We start from the raw sequence: 25,901 nt of genomic DNA on the forward strand, positions 1-25,901 counted from the left end.
CCCTCTATCTCGCGCCGACTGCGCCCGACCACGCCCACCACCACGCCTGGCCACGCCTACATTCCCTTCCGGCCACGCCTACTTTAGCCCCACCGCCGCAAACAGCATGTCATGTAAGGCCAGGTGCGTTTGTCCTTGTGCTGTCTCTACTGCGCATGACAGCTTCGGACAAACACATTTGGCCTTTTATATTATAGGATATATATACCTGTATATGCCACCCTGGTAGATGAAACAGTTCTGGTGAGAGTGCAATTCCCTAGTATAGCATTACAGTAATATAGGGAAAAATGTGAATTTCAAAAAGACCATCACCCCAAAATTTACAGAGATTTTTTAAACACAGTCTATTTATTAGGTATTTTCTAACTGGGCAATCCTTACAATATAACCTTAATGCTAAAGTAGTTTTTGGCTTGATCTGAATGAATGTACCACAGTAATCTGCACATAAATAAAACAAGACAAATAACTAGTAAATTATATTTCAGAAGAAATAATAGCTATGTACAAAAGTCTACTTTGAAATATACCTGTATTCGCTTTTCAATTAGAATAGAATTTACATATAGGTTAAGAAAAAAACAAACAAACATGGATTATTTTAACATGCTTCTATGCAAAAATGTTGAGTCATATTTTCCAGTCTGTGCATCAATACTCCAATATACTGATGTAAAGTATTTCAAAATCCTTGAAAATGTCTCTAAACCTTGATACATGAAACACAACATTTTTCATTTGTGTTTCAGATAGAGTATATAATTTGAAACAACTTTCCAATTTACTATTATTAAATTTGTTTCATTCTCTTGATATCTTTTGTTGAACGAACATCAATGCACTACTGGTAGCTAGCTAAACACATCTAGTTGGTTTAACCAATTGCAAGAGGTTTATGTGTGCAGCCACCAATAGCAGCTGGCTCCCATAGTGCATTGCTGCTCCACAGCCTTCCTAGGTATGGTTTAAAAAAAAAAAAAAATACCATTAGACTAAAGTAAAGTATATAATAGACGTGGTCTCTTAAAATGAAACGCTCTCTCAGAGTCAAGAAAGTTGAATTTTGACTTTACTGTCCCTTTGAGACATAAAATTCCCCACATTAAATGACTTAATATGTTTAGATCACAGAAATGAGAAAGCTGATATGACTGACACCTTGAAATATAATATGGTATCTAATATATCGGAAGATGAACACAATTGTTAGCAGTAAACGTAACACAAGAACAAGGGTTATGATCTCAAGTCGTACTATAGTAGTTTCAGGCATAATCTGTGGCAGCACTACTTCAGTGAAAGGGTGGTAGATTATAGTATAGACTTCCAGTAGAGAAGGTAAAGGCAAATGCTGTGAGGGAATTATTAAATGCCTGGACTACGCATAATGGTTTTGTAAGAATGAGATCATTAAAGGGACATCATGGTTCAGATAGAGTGTGTAATTTATAAAGACTTTTTTCAAATTTACTTCTATTATCAATTTTATTTAAAGGGATATGAAAGCCAAACATTCTCTTTTGTGATTCATAGAGAGCATTCCATTTTATAAAAGTTTCCAATGTACTTCTATTATCAAATTTGCTTTGTTCCCATGTTATTTTGTGTTGAAGAGATCCCTAGATTATTGTATGGAGCAGAAAATAGTGCTTTCATGTACAGGTTTTATATGGATAACATTCTTGCAAAACTGCTGGAATATAGTGCTGCAGACATGTGCACGCTTCTGAGCGTATGCTCCCGGTTTCCATCAAAAAATACCAAGAGAAAATATATGAAAATATATGATAATAATAAGTAAATTAGAAAGTTACTTAAATTGCATGCTTTTTATGAATCATGAAAGAATTTTTGTGGGTTTCATGTCCCTTTAAAATCAATTCAAAAACAGCAATGCACTATTGGGAACTAGCTGAACACAACTGGTGAGCCAGTGACAGGAGACATATGCATGTAGCCAGAAAAAAGTAGAAGGCTGCACACAGATGCACTGGAAACTTAACTTTTAATGCGCACAATTAAAACATGAGGGCAAGATGCAAAGAAAATACTCCTTATGCGTTTCGTGCCTCCACAGGACACTTCCTATGACTTAGTGCCCTGTGGAGGCACGAAACGCGTAAGGAGCATTTTCTTTGCATCTTGCCCTCATTTATGTGATTTCCCTAACTTCCGGTGGGTTTTATTCACTCCTTCACACAGAGGACCTGTAGTGGCGTTTCATCACTATATGCGTGTAGCCACAAATCATCAGGTAGCTCCCAGCAGTATATTGCTGCTGAGGATATATCTACATATACCAAGAAAATACATTTTAAAATTTGATAAGTGAGTTTTAAAGTATCTTAAATGTGCTTGCTCTATCTAAATCCTACAAATTTAAAGGTGCAGTCAACATTCTTATTACTTATCTTAAAGTAACATAATGGTGAACTATGTGCAGCATTATCTAACATTAAAGGGACAGTCAACTGCAAAATGTGTATTGTTTAAAAATATAGATAATCCCTTTATTACCCATTGTCTGGTTTAGAACAGCCAACAAATACTTTTAACCTCTGTGATTACCTTGTATTTATGCTGCGTTTGACAGCCCCCTGATCACATGGCTATTTATTTATTTATTATCTATTGACTTGCATTTTAGCCAATTAGTGCAGTGTCAGCCACAACTCCAGGGAGAGAGCACAATGTTATCTATAAGGCCCACATAAACTAGCCCTGTCTTGTTGTCAAAAGCAAATAAACAGCATGTGATAAGAGGCTGTCTGTAGTGACTTATAAACAGGCAGAAATTTAGAGGTTTAAATGTTATAAAGTATATTAATATAACAATGTTGTGCACAGCTGGGGAATGGGCAGTAGAGGCGTTTCTATCTTTTTAAAAAATAACAATTTTGGTGTTGACTGTTTCTTTAAAGGGACAGGAATCCCTATTTATTCTTTCATGATTCACATAGAACATACAATTTTAAACTACTTTCTAATTTACTTGAATTTACTTGAATTGCATTACTGGCAGCTAGTTGAACAAATCTAGTTAGCCAATCACAAGAGACAAATGTGTCACCAATCAACAGCTATGCCCCACTAGTGTAGGATATCTGCATATTATTTTTCAACAAGGGATACTAAAAGAACAAAAAAAAATAAAAGTGTCTTAAAATGACATGCTCTAACTGAATCATGCAAGTTAAATGTTGACTTCCCTATCCCTTTAACAAAGCAGTACCTATAGGAAATAAAGCAAATTAAAGACTTAACCCCCCCCCCCCCCCCCAAAAAAAAAAACAAAAAAAACCCCAAAACTTTAAAGCTGTCAGCTGGAGTTTATTACTACTAGACGTACTAGTAACTGGGACTATATTTTTTGTTGTTGTTATCATCAAGATTGAACAGTATTTTTACAAAGGCTAAAGCAAGGGTCTGCATATAATGTTTTATTACGTACCCACATTGTAATGCTACTACATTTGAAAGCTTCAGAAAGGAAGTGGTTAAGTAAAAAGCAAATAACACTGTTGCGCTAAAAGCTGTTTAAGGTTAATGATGCTCAGGAAAAGTAAACAGCACCTTTAATGAGGCAGCAGAGATCTGGAAAAGGTGCAACTGACCACCTGGAGACTACCTGAGTATATACAGCATTGTTTTTTAATAAATATGGGACATTTAAGGCTGGGCACACACTATGGCCTTACGAGTGGAGCGCAATATTGCACTTTCACAAGCACGATATTTGTGCTGCACTCAGTAATACCAGCACACGGAAATGTGCGCTGGTATTACAAGTCAGACTCACGTTCGCATTTCCTGGAAGCCTTGTGCTCACGAGAGAGCGCTTCAATAGGCTCCAATGGGAGCCTCATTTTCATGCCGTGAGACACAGCAAACCACCTAGTGCTCAGGGGGCAAATCGCGCAGTGTTGGACAGTAAAATAAAAATATACATGTATATGAATATATACATTTATATTTATGTATTTATATATGTGTATATACACATATTAACACATATATTCTTATATAAGTATATAAGAATACACATGTATATTTACAGTACAAACACAGTCCCCCATTCACCTTAATGTAAAGGCACTTTTAGTGCCTTTTTGTTTTTTTAAACTCCCCACATCCCCTCACTTTAACCCCTTATAACTGCTTTGTGTAGCTTTCTATTTTAAAAATAAAGATGCACATATTTTTATTTTATTTTTAACTACTGTCCTCTTAATTTGAGGGGCAATTGGGGCAACTTTTTCCCCTTAACTAGAGGTCTAACCTGAGGTTAATTGAAACTGCAAGCTCTTGAAAGCATTAACCAGCTACTTGCAATGGCTGGTTATTTAAGTGCACCCATAAAGGTGCAAATTTGCCCCTTTATGGGTGCACGTTAAAATAGCGCTCCACTTGTAATCTAGCCCTATATGTCTTAAATCACCATAGCCACAGGGGAGTATCTACAGTCATTGGACGGGAGCAAATCAGAATTTCTAGCATTTAAAGGAACATGCAACCCAATGTTTTTCTTTCATGATTCATATACAGCATACAATTTTAAACAGCTTTCCACTTGTATTATCACACTTGCATCATTCTCATCATTGTATCCTTTGTTGAAGTAGCAGCAATGTACTAATGGAAGCTAGCTGAACACATTGGGCAAGCCAATGACAAGAGGCATATATGTGCAGTTACTAATCAGCAGTTTGCTCCCATGGATGCTCCTAAGCCTACCTAGGCATGCTTTTCAATAAAGGCTACAAATAGAATGAAGCAAATTAGATAATAGAAGTAAATGGTACATTATTTAAAATAATATGCTCTATCATGAAAGAAATTGTTTGGGTATCATGTTCCTTTAAAATAACAGTCATTTTTCTTCCTTGAAAAATGTATTTTCATATTACTTCTTAAATATAAAATGGATGTTATAGTGATGTAAAAATACACTTTTTATGCTTACACAACAGGGTGTGTTTCTATCCAGCAATATGGCAGCAGCCAGTAAGTAAACTGTCTCTAGCAATGAGTTGTACACAAACGTGAACTTTCTGTTAGTTTTGATCTCAATGTTTTTCAACTTTACCGTAACTCTTTTCCAAGAAGATGAAAAAATATTTTAAAATGTTTATAATGGTTGTTGTTGTTGTTTTGTTTTTTTTATATGCATGATTTTTTTTTATTTTTTTTTTGGGGCTCTTTAATGACAGGAAGAGTATGCTGCCAAAAATGTATCTGTCTGTCTACATCACTGCTAAATGATTAGAAAGATGCGCAGAAAACAACATGAGCAAACACCTACAAAATAAATATTTCAACACCCCTTTACCTCGCCGCGCCTTTCTCCCTTTTCCAGTTCTCTATATTAAGTGAGAGTGGTGGAAACGAACGATTGTTGCAAGAAAGCATACATACTGTACTGCACATATAGTGATTTGATAGAGCCTTTATCCTCATTAGCACTAGAAAAAACAAGCCCTGAGGTCTGATTAACATGTTGGATCTCTGGGAGATTTGCACAGCCTTAAATACACCACTAGTCTTTCATCTCTACAGACCCAAAACCACATCAGTTCAGGGAGGACAAAAACCATGTAAAACTCACCGGATTATAGCTTGTTTGAATACTAGTACTTAGCAATCTCTCTTGTGATGTTGTCTAAATAGGAACAACAAGGTATGTGGTGCAATTTAGTTGGATGTCTTTAAAATAAATTTACAAACCTATGGATTGCAGCATAGGACGCAAAAATACATATGAAAACTATATGAATACTAAATAATTTAACAAACACTATGTTTTCAGGTATCAATTTAAATTGATATAAAACTCAAAATTGTTAATTTATAGCTCCGATAGAGCATACAATTTTAAACATTTTTCCAATGTACTTATATAATCAAATTTGCTTCATTCTCTTGGTAGCCTTTATTAAAAGGAGCAACTCTGTACTACTGGTAGCTACTGTAGCTGAACACATCAGGTTAACCAATGACAAGAGTAGGGTTGCCAGGTGACCGGTATTTCGCCGGACAATCCGGTATTTTAGTTTGCTGTCCGGTAATATCTGTAAAAAAATAAAATAATAAATGTTAGGTTTTTTTTTTTTTTAGCCTAGGTTCAATATGGTTCTGCTATACCCGCTGACAGTATATACACACATAGAGACATATGAACATTTCCCTATCCTTTGCCTCTATAGTCTGGGCATAGAGTTGCATTCTTTCAGTGGATTTCTTCTTTATCCACACATTTTTTTTTGTATAGATACATACATTTGTCTATTGCCTACAATGTCACATAACGATAAATTATATATATATATATATATATATATATATATATATATATATATATATATATAGTATAACAATTAGCCGGTAGCCCAGCACTCCAACCTAGGTGGTGTGTAGTAGACCTGCGTGCAATCCTCAAAGAGTAACTATGTAAATCCGTATCAAGAAGGGCACTCTCAGGATTTGTACATATACACACACATACATACATATACACACACATACATAAATGCATTACAAATATGGAGCAGAAAGAAGAGCAGTCAAGGGGGTCAAATCTCTACTGCTGATGTGTTACTGGCAACCAAAGAGGTACAATTACTGATTTCTATGTTACAGGCAGCCGAGGGGTAAAATGACTGCTTAGTTATGAAACATATACACGATAGGATCATGAATGGGATCTAAGATAGAGCTTTGGTGGGTGGGCATTGTATGACTCCACAGACCATCATGCCTGGTCACCTACAGATTGCCCAGTATTTTTATGGAGGACCATTTGGAACCCTAGACAAGAGGCATATATGTGCAGCCACCAATTGACGGCTAGCTTTTGATCCTACTGTCCTTTTAACAGTCTAAAATACAATGTAACTGAAATGGATGACAGAGGACTGCTTTGCCACTGGGCATTACCACAGACTTGAGGACAACAATAGGTAGACATTTTTTCATAAATCTCTCCCCATTAATGGTTAGTATCTTCTACCTATATGTTCACATCTAAAGACTTACCACTTTACCCTGCAGTTTTTATTTATTGATTTTGGCCACAGATACATTAAGTCACTAGCTCCCAAATAGGGTGGTACCACATTGGATTGTATGCCTTTTTTATGCATACTCTTAAAGTGAAGGTAAAGTTACCTTCATCTTGATCCTGAATACAGGTAGCCCTCAGTTTACGCCGGGGTTAGGTTCCAGAAGGAATGGTTGTAAATCGAAACCGTTGTAAATTGAAACCCAGTTTATAATGTAAGTCAATGGGAAGTAAGGGAGTTAGGTTCCAGGACCCTCTCAAAATTGTCATAAGTAACACCTAATACATTATTTTTAAAGCTTTGAAATGAAGACTTTAAATGCTAAACAGCATTATAAACCTAATAAAATAATCATACAACACATAATATATAATTAAACTAAATGAACAAAAACATTTGCTAAACAGCATTATAAACATAATAAAATAATCACACAACACAGACTTTACTTGCATTTTTCTGCAAACAATTCTTTCTATGCATTCCAAACTGGACTGATTTATAGACAAGACAATCTTGTTCCTATGAAAGCTGCTCGATAGCTCAGGTTTAGTTATACTGATTAATTTTAGCTTGCTTGGCTTGCATATCTTTGCTGCAACACAAGCGCACAGCTCCACCTACTGGCTATTTTAATCAATGCACTGCTTCTCAATGCTTTTCAATAGCAGTCACATGACTGGAAAAAAAAGGTTGTTATTCTGAAATGGCGCAAATTGAACCGTTGTAAACCGGGGCCACCTGTATTATGCTTTCCTCTAAATGAATATGACTTTCATTCATGATTTTTATTAATTCTAAATCTAAAGAAAGTTATACCCGTTTTTAATCACTGTTTACCGCTCCGCAAATTCAACCCGATTTCTTTTTTTTGTATGTGGACCACGTTCTTAGAACAGCCTATTGAAAATCTGGCCGTTAGGCCATCAATCAACGTCATCCTCCTCCTTTATGAGCTGCGCATGCGCTATATATTTTTTGCTCATCTAGGATTCCCTGCGCGCTCCCGATTAGCGCATGCGTAACAATCAATGCTGCTAATAATTTTCATTTAAATATTTCAATTAAATATTATTTTATTAAATTTGCCAAACACACTTATTTATGTGTAATACTTCTATTACACTTGCATAATGACATTTATTCAATGCTTTGTAGAGAGCTATGTTGCCGATTTGCGTGTGCGCAGTTCAAATGGGGCATAGTAAACGCGCTTTAGAGAGATGAAAAGCAGGAAATAGAGTTTGGGAGGAGCCAGTAATGGAAACGGTAGGGAATTATAAATGTATATATTTTGAAAAGTGAAAATTATATAGAGATAAGAAGTTAGCGATTAGCTTATGTAAGTATCAAAAGAAGCTTTGATGTGTTCCAACTCAGAAAACTTTACCTTCACTTTAAAGGGATATGAAACCTAATTTTTTTTATTTCATGATTCAGATACAGAATTCAATGTTAAGCAACTTTCTGATTTACTCTTATTATCAATTTGACTTTGTTCTCTTGGTATATTTATTTGAATAGCAGGAATTTAAAGGGACACTAAACCTTTCAACAAAGTTCCTTTCAAACAATTAAAACATATGTAATAATCATATTGACAATATGCTTCAATTATAAAATATGTATCGTTTTCTGTATATTCTTATTACAAATTTAATAGATTTCCAAACCCACACTTACTAGTTGCGATGTCCGTAACCAATAGTCCCTGATAACCTGCGTTAACAATATGGCCGTAATCTGACGTACTGCGCATGCGCTGTATTTTTCACGCGTCATAAAATACGTCACCATCATTTTGAGCTGCAGACCGCCGTAATCGAGCATTCTCTTCTCAGATGTTCCAGCGTTCTCGAGCAGGTAAGATGTGCGCGCTTAGCTGCTATAATACCCCTAGTAATAACGAGCATATACACAATATATAACGCATTTAATACCGATGTTAAAAAGATATGAATACCGATGTAATCGATATAATTTTTTTAATGCGCATGCGTTATGCCAGTATTCAAATAGCCAATATGCACATGCGATAAGCGGAGGAATAGTTTGCGCATGCGCACGATGACGAATGCTAGGGATAATGATATGCACGCTAGAGCATAGTGATTGGACTGACTGTATTATAATTTATACACTGGGAAAGGGGGTTTGGCTTGGGTGACGCGATTTCAAGGATTTTGTAAGTACTTTTGTAATGCAAGAAATACTCGTTTAAAATTAAAAACAGGTAAGTTTTAATCCTTAAGTTATTGTTAATCGATTTTAGGTAGTTAAATAGAGTAACAAAAGCAAAGTTTTGGAATCCTTTAAGCTTAGAAGCCAGACCATTTTTGTTCAGCACCTGGGTAGCGATTGCTGATTTGTTTAGCGACCAATTAGCAAGCGCTATGCAGGTGCTGGACTAAAAATGGTCTGGCTCCTAAGCTTACATTCCTGCTTTTCAAATAAAGATACCAAGAGAACAAAGAAAAATTGATAATAGAAGTTAATTAGAAAGTTGCTTAAAATTGCATGATCTATCTGAATTATGAAAGAAAAAAAATGGGTCGCATATCCCTTTAAAGGGGTAGAAACCTGATTATTTTTTTTGGTGACACAATGTGTTGAATCAGTCTCAGACTGCAGTTCTCGTTATCATTTTTCTCAAATATGTTTTCTTTTTAACATTTGTGCCATACCACATGAGAGTTGCATACAAGAACAGACCTTTAAATTCCTCCATTTTCACACAGACAAGAGCTCTGACACATCTCTGCTGTGGTGGTGAAACAAGTGCCCTTAGGAAGCTGTCTCATTGCTGTGAACAATTCTGTAATCTGGCTTCTGGACATAAAAAGAAAAAAAAAAACTAACATCACTGAATTCCCACTCACTCAGCAAGTATTTCCCTGTTTGGTTTGACTCTGCTTCTTCCTCATTAGGCTTCAAATATCATAGCACAAGTTTGCACTAGTTTTAAGGGAAAAAAACGGTGTGTTATTTTCCTGTCTTGTTGTGACTGGCATATAGTTTGTCTATTGCCAACTAATCCCAACTTCCTACCTGTCTTGCTCACCTACAGACAGCTTTTTCCTTGCTGTCATTCTTCCAACCCCCAAGAGTATTAGCTAGGGGAGTAACCAGCACCATCTGACCACCCTGCTCAATGAATATTAAAAAGAGACACACATGCCTTCCCTTCCCCTTGCTCCTCCTGCAAGCCAGCATAGATGAAGCAGTCACTCACTCTGCTCACAGACTGGCTTTCAGGTCTTCCCTCTTATTGTTTTGTCTGATCGAACGCTTGCAGCTGATTTGCAAAAAAGAAAAGGATCAGGAATAAGATAATAAAAAGCAGAAGAATAAAAGGAGGCTGGCTACTTTTGCATTCAAGATCTGCGTACATCAGAGAAAAAAAAAAAAAAGCCTTGAAAAGTGTGTTGTTTTCCACTCGTGCATGCTCAAATCGGCAGAGTATATCAGAGCTGTGAAGCGGTCACAGCTTTTAGTTTGTGTGTGAGCACCATTTGCAGAAGAAGGCAATGCTTTTACGAAGGAGAACCCTCTTAAGTGATATTTCCTTCAGGCTTATCATTATTTTACTATGCTTACGGGTAAAGGTACGTTGAATATTACTTTGGATCATGCAAAAATGACCTTTGCTCCTGCATACCAGGATGTTCTGATCTTTAAACTCCAATATTTATTTATTTTACTATATCCTTCCTTGAATTTCTATATTTTTAACTTACACACCAGCATTTGGGCAATGCCTTAAAAATCAATTCCACACTTTGTATGGCGAATCTGTTAATTGTATTTTTACTTTAAAAGTTAATGCTAATTTCTGCTGCACAGATGAAAACACTTTATAATTTATTTATTAAACGTTGCATTGATTGCTTTTCAGGCATTTACCTTTTTATTTGCAAATATTGCACTTAAATGCAGTTGATTTACTAGATGTGTTTTAAACACTGTATATTCCAAAGGATGGTTTTTATTTAAGTGCATTTTTTATTGTTTTTATAAAGAATTGCATTTGATCAAATACATTTTATTTTTCAGCTAATCATTGATTTTCTTTTAATATGCTGGGGCTTTTTTTCTGATTTTGTAACAGGTGTCTATAGCATCAGGGCAGTTCGAGTTGGAAATCTTATCTATGCAGAACCCCAATGGAGAGGTGCAGAATGGGAATTGCTGCGATGGAACCCGAAACTCTGTAGACAGAAAATGCACCAGGGATGAGTGTGATACTTACTTTAAAGTTTGCTTAAAGGAGTACCAGTCCAGGGTGTCTGCTGGCGGGCCCTGTAGCTTCGGCTCCGGATCTACTCCTGTCATAGGAGGGAATTCCTTCAACTTAAAATACAACAGGAATAATGAAAAGAACAGGATTGTGCTCCCTTTTAGTTTTGCTTGGCCGGTGAGTCCGCGGATTACTGTGATCTCAACACTTTTATTTGTATTTTTTTTCATCATCACTTATATGTTTGCATAGAAATCATTGGCTACACAATTTTGTTGCAACCAGGATCATTTTAGGCATTAAATAAATGTCTGGATCAACAGGTAAGGATTGTTTGTTTGTTTTACTAACCAGGAGATCCAGGACATAAGTGCATTAGGGGTTGCATGTCACAAGCTTTAGTTGTGTGGATCTACTAGGAGGTAATAGGTTAATTGCTGAGTAAGATCGAATCCATGAGAGGGGGTTAAATGCATACAGATTTGCAAGTCATAAGCCTTTAAACGGGAGGGTTTTTTTGCATGTAGAAATGCAGGCTGGAATTGGACTGTGATCTCTAGCATTGACCCAAGAGAGAGGGAGGAGTGCCTGGGAATATGATGATCTGCTCATTTCCATGCAATCACTGCTCCATGCTGCAAGCCTGGGACTGGGGAAATGCTATAGGAAGTGAGAGGAGATGCTTTCTGAGATGTAATTCACCCTCCCTCCTAATGTATTAAAAGGTCATAAGTTCGTTGTTTTCTGGCCCAGTAGATATAACGAGCTTGAAAGTAGATTAATCTCATTTAAACCTCTCTAGCGGTGTCCGGTTGGTCTGAGTTTTCTAGTAACCCCCCTCCCTGTACTGATTTCAGTATGTTTGTTATATGCGGTTGTAAATGCTTCTGTCTATTTAACCATTTCTCTTCCTTGTTGATGATTATAAACTTGGCATACTGCCAGGAGGCATGGGCTTGGAGTCTGTATCCTCATGCCTGTAGAATCTGCGTGCACTCCTTGATGCCCTGCCCTTCCAGCTGTGTCCTCCGATCCCAGCCAGGTGTTGCAGAGGTGGGCGTGTGGATCAAGGAGTGCCACTTATATTAATCATCTGTTTTGCTTTGGTGTTTGGGAGATATAACCACCCTACTGCAAAATAGAATAGCTGTACCTGATTCACTACATCAGCTTCTGAAACTATTTATACTTAAAGTAATTAAACCTGGGATCCTTTAAATTGTATACCCCTACCATGTCACTGAAATGCCCATAATAAAATAAAAAAAGATTCTCAACAGAAAATCATAATCAATCCCAACACCCTGGTACTATTCAAGTACAGCTGTTATCTGTTGCTCCCTGTATGTCACTTTACCAAGAGAAACTTTCTACATCAGTTTGCTTGTAGATTCCCTGATTGCACAAAATGGATCACAGCTTAAGAAGTGTTGGTTTAACCCATTGACTGCAAAATATGGCAAACCCCTTTTTTTTGACAGCCAATGAGATATTGCAAATCTGTTCTGTAGATAAGTTGGTACTTTAAATTGGTGAATATTGTTGGTTTTAGTTTTTAAATCTGCATGTAGTATGTTACACGCAGGGTAATGTTAAATATGTGATGGAGTTCCATAGTTTGGTGTTTTTTTCAAGTTGTATTAATTTAGATTTTTAAGAAAGTTGTATCCTGTATCTGATTTTATTTATTTAGAAAATATTTTACCAGGAAGGATACATTGAGATTTCTCTCGTTTTCAAGTATGTCCTGGGATCTGAGATGATCTGAGATGATCTGAGAGTTATTAAAGGGACACTGAACTCAAATTTTTTCTTTTGTGATTCAGATAGAGCATGACATTTTAAGCAACTTTCTAATTTACTCCTATTATCAAATGTTATTTATTCTCTTGGTATCTTTATTTGAAATGCAAGAATGTAAGTTTAGATGCCGGCCCATTTTTGGTGAACAACCTAGGTTGTCCTTGCTGATTGGTGGATAAATTCACCCACCAATCAAACTGCTGTCCAGAGTACTGAACCAAGAAAAAAGCTTAGTTGCCTTCTTTTTCATATAAAGATCGCAAGAGAACGAAGAGAAAATGATAATAGGAGTAAATTAGAAAGTTGCTTAAAATTGCATGCTCTATCTGAATCACAAAAGAAAAATTTTGGGTTCAGTGTCCCTTTAAGCCAGTTTTTAATCTGAGTTGTATACTGATGTAAAAAATCATTTTGATCAAGATCAGATTTATATTTGCATACCTTTTTGTATATTATCTCTGCTCGTGTCCATTCTGTGCATCATCACAATGTATATTTACACCTTGGAAAACATAACCCATACATGAGGCAAACTTTTTCAATATGTTTAATTTTATCCACAATAGATAAATGTGTTATTTTTTTAAATGGCTAAATGTTCTCATTAAGAAACAAGGTGTACGCAAATCAATCATTTTGCCAACTGTATCGTGCCTTACTAGAACATCTCTTCCAAAATGATGTAATCGTTAACCTGATAATAATGTGGTCAGTGTCTTTTTTTTCCTGCAGTAATCTTAGCCTGGCTAAAAGGAGGCATTTTGATGTGACTATGCTGATATAATTGTATAGTTATCTATTCCCATCCCCCTTATAACTTAAATTAACTGGATATCCCTCCTCCCTGTGTGTGGGCATCCAGTGCTTAACCTTGAGGGACGCTAATTGCTCATAGGCTATCTCCCTTTTGTCTTGTAGTGGTTTCCATGCTCGAGCTTTCAACCCTGTTTTTACCCAATGGGACCAGAGTGGGTTTTTTTTCTTTTTTAAATACACATATAATAACGAGACCACCCCTGTTGTAACACAGATTAGTATGGAACCAATAATGTTCTAGGCCTGCTTCTCTGTCAGTCCCCTAGAAGCTTGCATTCAGCAAACTGATTTACAAGTGGATCAAATAACATCCATAAAAAAAAATATATTAAGCATACTCTGCACAATTCTTTCTATATTTCTTTTCTCTGTCAGTTCAGTTTCCTGAACTGCAGATCTGGAAATAAAGTTTCATTTGGTAGAGAGAGAGATTGGCACAGTACTTTTGGCTTACACAAGTACCCTCTGTTGGGGGAATAAGAGCCAGGTTTTACTCAAAGTGAGATAAGACTGTTATCAAATATTCCATCAAAAGGATAAAAGGTTTTATTAAAGAAAAAAAAAATCTGTGGTATTTGAAGTACAGCCAACACATGTTAGTGCCTTCATTGTTGTAGCGTTTGACTTTTCTCTCTTCCTTTCTTCTTTTGAAGGACAGGATCATTTTGGATGTTTGCCTTCTAACTTGAGGAAATAAACTCAGGTGTTTGATCCTGACCACACTTTCAGTGTTAAACTTTCTTCTGTTTCTCGGTTCTTTCTTGCAAGGGAGTGGGGGAAGGGGGGGGGGGAGCATTCCAGTATTAAAAATGCAAGTACTATTTTGTTTAGAATAACATAATTCATTGTGCAGGATATTTTTACATATTCTGTCAAATTTTTTGTTTGCACTACAGCAAGGGATTCTGGGTAACAAGATAAGGTCCCTCCTTATATCCTCCAATCCACTTTAGACAGGGACTCTGTAAGCCTCCACCGTGCTGTACAAGACCATTTTTTAAAAGAACACTGGATAGATATGTGTAGCTCCAGAACCATTTATATTATTTATTTTTTTAACTAAATTTTATATTAGGCTTAAAAACCCATAAAACAACATTCTATATTGATTAGTTTGTGAGTTGCTCTGTGCTATATATCTTACCAACTTCCATTCTCGGCCTGTGTCAAGAATTAGTGTTAACTGGATTGTTCTTTTGTTTCCTGCTTTCTTTGTATTTCACAGCATTTAGTTCATGTAATGGATAAAACAAAGTTCACCGTCGTATTGGTCTGAGTAATAGGTCTGGAGATGGGAGGTTGTAAATAAATGTAGTCATTGCGTTTGCTAAAGTTGCTAGGAGACTGTTCTGTAGAAAACATGGGACACTGAACCCACCAAACTTTCTGCACCTGCAGCAGAGAACAGCAGCCTCTTGTCATTGTGTCCCTGAAGTGTATATGTTAGGCTGTCTCATGCCAAATGGGATGCGGTTTGGAAATGAGAATTTTATTTTCGCTGGCTACATCCTAATCTCATGGTTACTTCCTGTAAAACTTAATAAAAAGTTCCCACTCTTAAAGTGACTTAATAGTGCAATAATAATGAAATACTCTTCTAAATTACAACACTTTATTGTTGGGCTGTGTTGTCCCTTTAAGATCTGTGCTTCATTATTATTTTTTCGTCAGTTGATGATCCCATTAAAGGGACATTAAACTCTTTGAGATGGTAATATAAAATGATACATCATATATATATATATATAAAAGAAACTGCAATATACTTTCATTATTTATTTTGTCCCCCTTTCCTGTAATTCCACTCTGAAATTGTGAGCTTTTCAGTTCCTGTTAGAAATGGAAGTGCAGAACACTGCTATATTCCACACTGCCATTGACTGCACCCTCTAGTAATCTATGTATAACCTAATTGTCCACAGCAGAAAAGGTAACCTAAGTTACAACATGGCAGCTCCCATTGTTTTATAGACAATAAAACTTTACACTAATTTTGCCAATATTCAAACGGCTAACGAAACTTTAAAAAATACATCTCTCTAATCTTTCTTTTTTAATCGATCATTCTATCTAGCATTTATTTAGTGTTTAATGTCCCTTTAAATATTTCCTTAATTCTGTCGTGTTTGACAGAAGCCCTTGACTTTTCCAGCCAAGCAGACAGTATCAAAATATAAAACTTCCATTTAGACTAGATTGCAAATTATACTGGTCATAATCAAATTCGTACAATACAAATAACATTTGAGAAGTCATAGCATATGCTTAAGGTGTGTGTGTGTGTGTGTGTATATATATATATATATATATATATATATTTGCTTTTGGGGGGGGTTAAGTCTCAAAGTGATATATTATATATTTTCACACAGTGGGTTTTGTATTGAAGTATAAATATAGTTCCTTATTAATATTTTTTTACTGTACTTTTCAGACACAATGCTTTATTTTACAAATATAAGTGCATTGCACTAGTGTGTGATTATGTAAGGAGATTTCATTAGTATATTATATGGGTGTCAAATAGCCATAGGCATGGTTTAGGTCAAGTTGGCAGCTATTCTGGTATGTGCTGCTTTACTGCCAGAAAGTTTATTTAACCCAAGGCACAACAAGGAATATGGGGGGGGGGGGGGGGGATTTCTGTAGAAGGTCAAGACATAGTTGAGAAATAAATGGAAAGAAATTTAGGGTCATTGAAATGCTCAACCACATAAAGTTTTGAATAATCCCATTTTTTATTTTTTTAGGTCTGTTGTGAATACTGTAATATGTGGTTTTGGAAATTAAGATTTTAATTTTCTTGCCCTATACATGCATCTTTTGTGATGCTGGACTGCAGTTTGTGTGTATGTGTTGTATTATACTGTGTAATATATGACTATAAAAAGGCTGTATAGATTAAATGCAGCATTTATAGCAGTGTCTGTTTCGGAGTTTATCTTATAGGAAGGAGTCTTCTTTTGAAGATTATTTCCCCCCCCCCTCCTTAAATCTTATCACTTTAAGGAATTTGCTATCCTGAGATAATCACCACAAAAAAAAGCTGAAGCTTCGTTTTTTTTCCCTCTCCCCCTTGTACCAACTATCTTTTAGATTTCTGGATTCTGCAGTGTATATGTTTTTAAAGGGACAGTCTACACTAAAATTATTTTTTTAAAAGATAGATAACACCTTTTACTACCATTCCCCAGCTTTGCACAACCAACATTGTTGTAATAATATACTTTATAAGACGTAACCTCTACATTTCTACCTGTTTCTAAGCCACTACAGACATCCTCTTATCACATGCTTTTTTATTTGCTTTTCACAAGATACTGCTAATTCCTGTGAGTCATATAGTTAACATTGTGCTCACTACCGTGGAGTTTGGCAGGACACAACACTAATTGGCTAAAATGCAAGATACTCAGAGGTAAAAAGTATATTAATATAACCATGTTGACTGTGAAAAACTGGGGAATGGGTAATAAAGGGATTATCTCTTTCTAAACTATAACATTTTGTAATAGACTGTCCCTTTAATACCTCCCTTGATAAAATTGTGCATACCATTGTGATCTTAAGGGCACACTCGTTAAGCGTTATTATTTTAATGGGCAGCCTGTAAAATCATCTTGTAGCATTGTGTGATGGATGCCATTATTTAAAGGGACGTTCATGTCAATGTTCCCCATAAAGTGTTAAATTATTCATAGTGAAAAAAGCTTTTATTTGCCTGTTTTCCCTGTATTTTAAATATAAAAAAATGTAGTTTTTCACTGCCTGCAGATTATCTGTAATTCAGGACCCTTATCTTCCTTCATGCTTCACAGTGTTTGCTTGATATGTGTAGGAGAGCTAAGATATATTTTATAGTACTCAACATACACTTAAAGGGACACTGTAACCAAAAATTTTCTTTCGTGATTCAGATTGAGCATGAAATTTTAAGCAACTTTCTAATTTACTCCTATTATAAAATTTTCTTCATTCTCTTGGTATCTTTATTTGAAATGCAAGAATGTAAGTTTAGATGCGGGCCCATTTTTGGTGAACGACCTGGGTTGTCCTTGCTGATTGGTGGATAAATTCATCCACCAATAAAAAAAGTGCTGTCCAGAGTACTGAACCCAAAAAAAGCTTAGATGCCTTCTTTTTCAAATAAAGATAGCAAAAGAACAAAGAAATATTGATAATAGGAGTAAATTAGAAAGTTGCTTAAAATTGCATGCTCTTTCTGAATTACAAAAGAGAAAATTTGGGTTCAGTGTTCCTTTTAAAAGGGTATTGTCCATTGACTGTAAAACAAAAGCAATTAACTATAAAATCACGTAAATCTGTATTACACACACACACACACACACACATATATATATATATATATATATATATATATATATATAATCATTATATTTCAGATGATTTTTATGCTATAAAATAGTATGTCCACTTCTGTGTTTGTTAAGCTATTGAATGTAATGCATTACTTATTAAAATGGTTGACAAATGATACTGTCATCCCCTGACCCCCAGTGAATTGATGTCCTAAAACCTTTTGACCCATTTTTAGAAGTAAGCTGTTGCAGAAGGAACAAACGATGTTGGAATAGCATTGTTTTATTCAAACTAATGCATTGCACATAACCTTTGTTACATTTTAGATGTAAAGATGCAGTTTGTTTTTATTTAAAAAGGGAAATTAAATGATTCAAAACTTTAAAATATGTTCCAAGTTATGTTGTGCATGTGTAGTAGTTTTGAATAGATGAGAAACTATATAAATAATCAATTGTTGATTCCACAAGGTGGTTGTTAAGAGTAGTTTTATATATTCTTGTAATCTTTGAACATTGTTGTTTTGGATTAGAAAAGGAATCGTAAAACGTGGCTGGTAATATAGTCAAACATTCAAAGTCCCTTACCAGCTCAACCCAGTTTTATGCACTTCAGGTAAATAGTTAGAATGGTCTGTTGTTCAGGCTTGCTGTGTGTGAACCTGACTGTTGTGCTTGACTGGGTACCTGGTATTCTATCTATTAACCTTGCAACCCTTTTGTAACTGGTGCATTTAATTAGCGGTAGGATTCTTGAAGGAGTTGGTTAATGTCCAATGGGTGAAATAGTAAGCCATGCTTATGATGGCAATAAAAGTGGACTTTGAATTTTTTTTTTATGCATTCTTTTATGAGTTATTACGATTTGGATATGTGCAAGTTGAAAACCTTACAGCATCAACATACAAGATTATTTTATTATTGTTTAAACATTGGTGTCTTCCATAGTTGAAATGAACTACACTTATTGAGATGGTTGGCTCTGCCTTTTTTTTTTTTTTTTTGATAGTTTTTTTTATTTATTGGTTAATATGGTAGTTTTGTGATTAGAATACTTTAGTCTGGCCACCCAGACAGGCAGTGACTGCTAATATTAACCAAGAACAATAGTGTGGCCATTCTGACTGCAATGAGGATTACAGAACATAATGGGGCCTATCCAAAAATAATGCTAATACAGGACGAGCAACAGGAAGCAGCAGTAGACTCAGCAGAGCTCGGCTCCCAGACAAACCATGGACTTACTTCACACAATGGCAACTTCAGCATATTATGTACTCACAGGATGCTCATTATTCCAGTAGGCTTGCCAGATCAGAAATCAGCCTGGTTTATTGGATGCAATGCTCACATAGTTTGGACAGCGGCACTTTTGTGCCCTTCATCTTTTGGCAAGATGAGACCAGTTATATGACAGAGAAGAGTTCATAAATTCAGTTACTAGTTTTGTGGTTTTGGCTATCCAGAAGCAAAAAAAAAAAATCTCAATAATTGGTAATAGAATTATTTTTATCCATTATTTTGTGTGGCTGTAATGCTATTAACCTCTTAAGGACATATGACAGAATTTTTCCGTCATAAAACAATTGAGCAAACTGAAAGCTGTGTCCTTAAAGGGTTAATACTGATTGCATTGCTCAGTATGACAGTCAAGCATACACTAAAGTCTGGATGTTATCACATATGTTCACCAGTAGAAATGGCCCACACTTTGATCAAAGTGAAATTTGACAATGCGATGCCCATGTGCTATTAGTTGACTAAGCAGCTTTATTTGCTGCCCCATCAGTAAATAATGGTATTGCTCATCGCGTTTTGTTTCTCTAGGAATTGTGTGAAAGCTTGATTTTTCCATCAGGTCAGCAATTTACTAACCAGGCTGCTGGAAAGCTTTGTTTGGTACCTATTTACATCTATATTTTCTCAATATAAAAAGTTATCTTCGGTCAGTCTCTATGGCAACAATATAATTATTTACTATACTTATCTATTGACATTAATTGTAAAATGTATTTATATAAGGGTGAGCAAGCAATTGAAAGTCATATGAGTAGAAATGTTGGCTCTTGTCAGAATATTTCATTTTTTTTTCTTTTAAAAAAATCTCCCCTTACAATGAATAGCTCTGCCTCTGAGATGTGTGTTATTTATTTTTTGTAAATTTTATAGACTAGAGCTAAGAGCAAAATGTTTGATTTATTTGTTTTAAATTCATATTCTGCTGGCATAAGATGAGAATTTTTTTTACTATTATACAGCTAAAACAAAAAAAATATACAATGACTACAGAGGTATGCAAACTTTTGTGTTGTTAATTCTCAAACACTATTTATTATTATTATTATTATTATTATTATTATTATTATTATTATTATCTCCTCACATAGTTTGTTTTTCCTTATGCCTAGAGGGGATTATCATTTTGTCTCGGGGTCAGACCTCTAGTGGCTAATTAGGTGTGACATTATCTGTACACAGCTGATCTTTGACACTACATGTAAGCTCTCATTTAAATAAGTTGACTGTGTAGTTTTATTATTTGGGTTCAATGTATATTGAGGGATGATCAGGGGTCATCTATGGTCATGGGAACATTAAAACCTGCTGGTTGTCTTCATTCCAGAGCTGTTCTGTAAACCAGAATGATATGACTGGATGAGGTTGTGCAGTCACCCATTATTAAATGAACAGTTCCCAGTATTATTGTGAATGGATTCCTCTTTATACTGCATTATTTTGCTGCCAGGTTCAAGCATCAACCACAACGTATACTCACTAGAGGACTGAATCGCTCGCCATGTCGTAGTGATTTAAAATATATAATCCTTGTTCTTAACAGGACCTTTTTAACCAGTATTAAGCTAAAGTAAGCTAATATTTTAAATATATTTAATTGTTATGTTAAATTATGTAATTTGTGCTTTGGATATCAGAAAATTATATATTGGAAAATGTTGCACAGCCCCCACTCAGCCACTTCATTTTCTGTAAACAACGCTGATAATGTTACACACTTTCAATAAAGGGACAGGAAACACAATTTTTCTTCCATGATTCAGATAGCATGCACTTATAAGCAACTTTCCAATTTACTTCTATTATCTTATTTTGCTTTGTTCTCTTTGTATCCTTTTTTATTTGGTTAAAAAAAAAAAAAAAAAAAAAGCATATCTAGGTAGGCTCAGGATCAGCAATGCACTACTGGGAACTTACTGCTGATTAGTGGTGGCACATATATGCCTCCTTTTTATTGGCTCACCTCATCCACTGTGCTCAGCTAGTTAGTCATTACGTCTCATCCAAGAGAATGAGGCATATTTGATCATAGAAGTATGTTAGAAAGTTGTTTTAAAATTGTATGCTCTATTCTAATTATGAAATAAATATTTTGGGTTTCACGTCCCTTTTATGATTCTTCATTAGTGAAAATAATTACAAAGCACCTAAGCAGGGCACTGTAAAGACTTCTTACTTAAAGGGACAATCAAACTAAAAAAAATTATTGTTTAAAAATATAGATAATCCCTTTATTACCTATTCCCCAGTTTTGCACAGAAAACACGGTTTTTATCTCTGTGATTACCTTGTATCTAAGCCTTTTCTGACAGCCTCCTGATCACATGACTATATATATTATCTATTGACTTGCATTTAAGCCAATTAGTGCTGTGTTGTTAGAACCCATGGGTGTGAGCACAGTGTTATCTATATGGTTCACATGAACTAGCACCCCCCTGTTGTGAAAAGCTAATACAAAAGCATGTGATCATGGGTCTGTCTTTAGTGACTTAGAAACCAACAGAAATTTAGAGTTTTAAAGGTTATAAAGTATATTAATATAACCAGGTTGGTTGTGCAAAGTTGGGGAATGGGTAGTAAAGGCATTATCTATCTTTTTAAACAAGAGCATTTTTTGTGTTGACTCCCTTTAAAGGGTCTCTTTTTTTTTTTTTTTTTTTTTTTTTTTTTTTTTTTTTTTTAAATTGCTCTCCAATAGATAGATTTAAAGTATTTAAAACTCACTCTGTTAGCACAATATGCAGAGTTTTGCAAATTAGCAATAATCTACCGTTAAAACCTTTGAGAGTGTTTTTCTTATTTCCCTTCATTGTGTCCAATTATGCTAGCAGTAAAGGAGTTTGTGCACTGCACTAAGCAATCATTGTGTTTTATGTAGCTGTTTAATGCAGTTTGTTGTCTCTAGGGTCTATGGAAAAAGTAGTTTTCGCAGCTATTTTACATCAAAAGTAAGCGAAATAGTGCTTTATTTCCATTTATTGGAATTTGAAAAAAGGGATCGTGAAAGCAAAAGTAAATTTGCATGATTCAGATTGATCTTGTAATTTTAAGACACTTTAAGAATTGCACTATTGGTAGCTAGCTGCTGATTGTTGGCTGCACACATTTGGCTTTTGTAATTAGCTCACTAGATATGTTCAGCTAGCTCCGAGTGTGCACTGCTGCTCCTTCAGCAAAAGATTACCAAGTAAATAAGCAAATTTGATAATAGACGGAGAAAAAACAAAACAAAAAAACAACTTTACAATTTTACCTCATTACATAACAAAAATGTCCCTTTAATGAACATTCACTGGCAGATATGACAGCAGCGTTTCCCAAGTCCCATCCTCTGGAAACTTAACAGGCCAGGCATTCATTATATCTTAAAGGGATAGAAAGGTAAAGAAATGAGACATGCATTTCAATTTGAAATGGAAGCATATTTGCAATATACTTCCATTTGCAAACATTTGTCTGTGTTTCTGCAGCATACGCATATATCCTGTGCACCTGTATTCAAACACCACATCTTCTCAGCAGTGGTTTGTATGACACAAATTATGTCTTCAGAAGCAATTCACCCCACCGCCAGCTCTCTGGGAAAGCATGGTGTTTAAATACTGGTGCACAGGCCCTCACAGGATACGTGCGTATGCTGCAGAAAACCAGATATAACTTTAAAGGGATACTAGACCTAATTTTAGTTATTTCATGATTCGGGTAGAGCATGCAATTTTAAGCAACTTTCTAATTTACTCCTATTATCAATTTTATTTGTTCTCTTGCTATCTTTATTTTAAAAGCCAGGATCGTAAGCTTAAGACGGCCCATTTTTGCTTCCTAATTGGTGGCTTAATGTAGCACACCAATTAGCAAGTGCTGAACCAATAATTGGGCCGTCCTCTTAAGCTTATATTCTTGCTTTTTTAAATAAAGATAGCAAGAGAACAAAGAAAAATTGATAATAGGAGTAAATAAGAAAGTTGCTTAAAGTTGCATTTATTATCTTAACCATGAAAGAGAAAAAATTTGGGTTTAGTATCCCTTTAACTAAAGAGGCATTTTTGCCAATTGAAGTATATAGCAAAAATGTTCATTTTTTAAATTAAAATGCTCCTGTGGACTGTGAGCTCTCCGGAGCAGGGCCCTGTTCCTCCTGTGCTGGATTTGTTTGGTTTTGTATTTTATCACAAATCTTTGTCATTGTATACCCCTATCACTGTACCCAGCGCTACTGAATCTCTGGCTGCCCATGGCACAGCGCTCTTCTCCAATCAGGTGACTTATCCACCTCTAAACCAATAGCTGTGCGTGGATACAGAACACTGTCAGTTGACACTCGCGGCTATAGGTTTAGAGGTGGAAACGTCACCCGAGAAGAACGCTGTGCTTTGGGCGGCCAGAGGCGTTGAGTTATCACTTTTCCTCAGGACTAATAGCTTTTAACCCCTGATTAGTAAATAGTGATATTTGTCTACCCCTCTAATAAATAGATTTTATGTTTTGTTATGTATATATTTATATTATATATGATATTCTAATTTGTTTAAAGGTTAACTGAAGCTGGACGAGGACTATCCCATACATAGGTCTTCATGATCACTGGCTGATAGGTAGACCTCACAAAGCTCTATTAGTGAAGATTGTATTCAGCTCAGTAGCATCAATTAAAAAAACAATTTTAATACTTTATGTGAAACTAATGTATTAGGTAACTTGTCCCTTTTATGATCTGCAGAAAAAGAAACCCATTGTATTATGCAGTAGGATATATTCATGAGAAATGATGTTGAAATATTATGTAATACTTGTACTAGTTGTATAACTTTATGTATCTAAGTGTATATCATGTTAGATAATATTTTTATTGCCTACTGCAAGACATTACTTTTTTTTTCCATCGCATTCAGCCTTTAGGTTAACTGTGTTACCACACTTATCGGTTTGTGTGAAAGTGAGAGCATAGGTGTGGCAAAGATGAATCCAGTAATCTATAAACCTGTTAAAAAGGTTTAGCATATTTTATATATTTTGTAATAGATTTCTTCCTATCAGGGGCAGGAAGCCTCATACAATATTACATTCTTTAAATAGTGCACATTTGTTAGTGAAAATAACAATATACCATGATAATGGGTCTTGGCTGATAGCCTTTGTATTGAAGGTTATGGGCATGTCTAAACTTGCCCACATTTGCTTACTTTTCTTAGCATTTTCCCACAGTTATCTGTGAACAAAATGGAAACCTGCTCTTTTGAATATGAAACATATTTAGGCTGTTTTCCAAATCAGAGCCTTACAAAGAAGGGTTTTCCTTCAAAGCCTACAAGCTCTGTCAAGTTATTCAAAGTAAATTTTTTGTGGACTTTTGATGTTCGCTCTCTTTTTGCCTACACCTTCAAGGTGTTTTACCCTTTTTATTCCTAAATGTTATATGCTTCTGGTTAGTCTAGTTATGTTTAATTACCACTTTCTATTTTGTTTTCCCACATGGTTCGAGATCTACAGCTGGCACCATATTTGAGCCAAATAACATAAGGTTGGAGCTAGGTACTGGGGCTCTGACTTGCTCTGTGCAGAATAAATAGCAATGCTGATTTCCACATGGTCTTGTGTAAATAATAATATTTATTATTATTAAAGTTGTGACTTAGTTACCAAGACTAGAACGAGCTGAGAGATTTTGCTTTCCTTGGTTTTCTGGTGGAAAAAGATAAAAGGTGGTTAGATATAATAGCTGGCATCCGTCCAGCTAGGAGTATGTTTTAAGCAGGCGATGCTTATGATTATTACTGGAATGTTAGAGATCTCATGGGCAGATTAGCAAGCCTATAAATGTGACACATAGCTTTGCCCTAAGGTTTTGAATGCTCGGGGACCTAGGCTTTGTATTAAAGAGCCCTTCCTCTCTACAACCTCCTTAAACTTCATCAGTTCTGTTCTTGTTACCTGATACTGGTGGGAGCAATGATGGTCTGATGCAGACAAAGCTTTCAAAGAGGTGCTGAAAAACTAGAAAGTCTCACGAGACTTTGCTTCGTATTTTCTGTTTGTAGAGACTATGTGTATACATATTGCTGTTTTTTTTTGTTTGTTTTTTTAGCCCAGTTTGGAATGATTCTTAAATCGCTATAAATTTAGGAAAGTTTAAGGATTGTTCTTCATGGTTAAATACATGAGGCTCAATAATGTTGACAAAGATGAGTAATTTAGGGTGAAAGGTCTCTGCTGAATCAGGCTGGATAATGTAGCTTAGTGGGGAAAAAGAGGATCACGTTTGATTCAAGTATAATCTTCTTCCTATTTAGGGCAAGTATGTAAACACTAGGGGATAAACTTACTTGCATTGTCACCTCTATTTGTGCTGTATTTTTATTTTTAATT

The 25,901-nt window shown here is 35.4% G+C and overlaps 1 protein-coding gene across 1 annotated transcript in view; it reads left to right on the top strand.

Moving 5' to 3' along the window:
• The first annotated feature begins 10,263 nt into the window (after positions 1-10,263).
• JAG1 (jagged canonical Notch ligand 1) overlaps positions 10,264-25,901 on the top strand; it is a 55,972-nt gene continuing 40,334 nt past the window's right edge. Inside the window, exons 1-2 of the mRNA XM_053712148.1 lie at positions 10,264-10,666; positions 11,170-11,475. Of these exons, the coding sequence (XP_053568123.1) occupies positions 10,589-10,666; positions 11,170-11,475 (384 nt within the window). The 5' untranslated portion in view covers positions 10,264-10,588. The remainder of the gene's footprint in view (positions 10,667-11,169; positions 11,476-25,901) is intronic.

The sequence above is a fragment of the Bombina bombina genome, chromosome 4 (assembly GCF_027579735.1).
Source record: "Bombina bombina isolate aBomBom1 chromosome 4, aBomBom1.pri, whole genome shotgun sequence".
Lineage (NCBI taxonomy): Eukaryota > Metazoa > Chordata > Amphibia > Anura > Bombinatoridae > Bombina > Bombina bombina.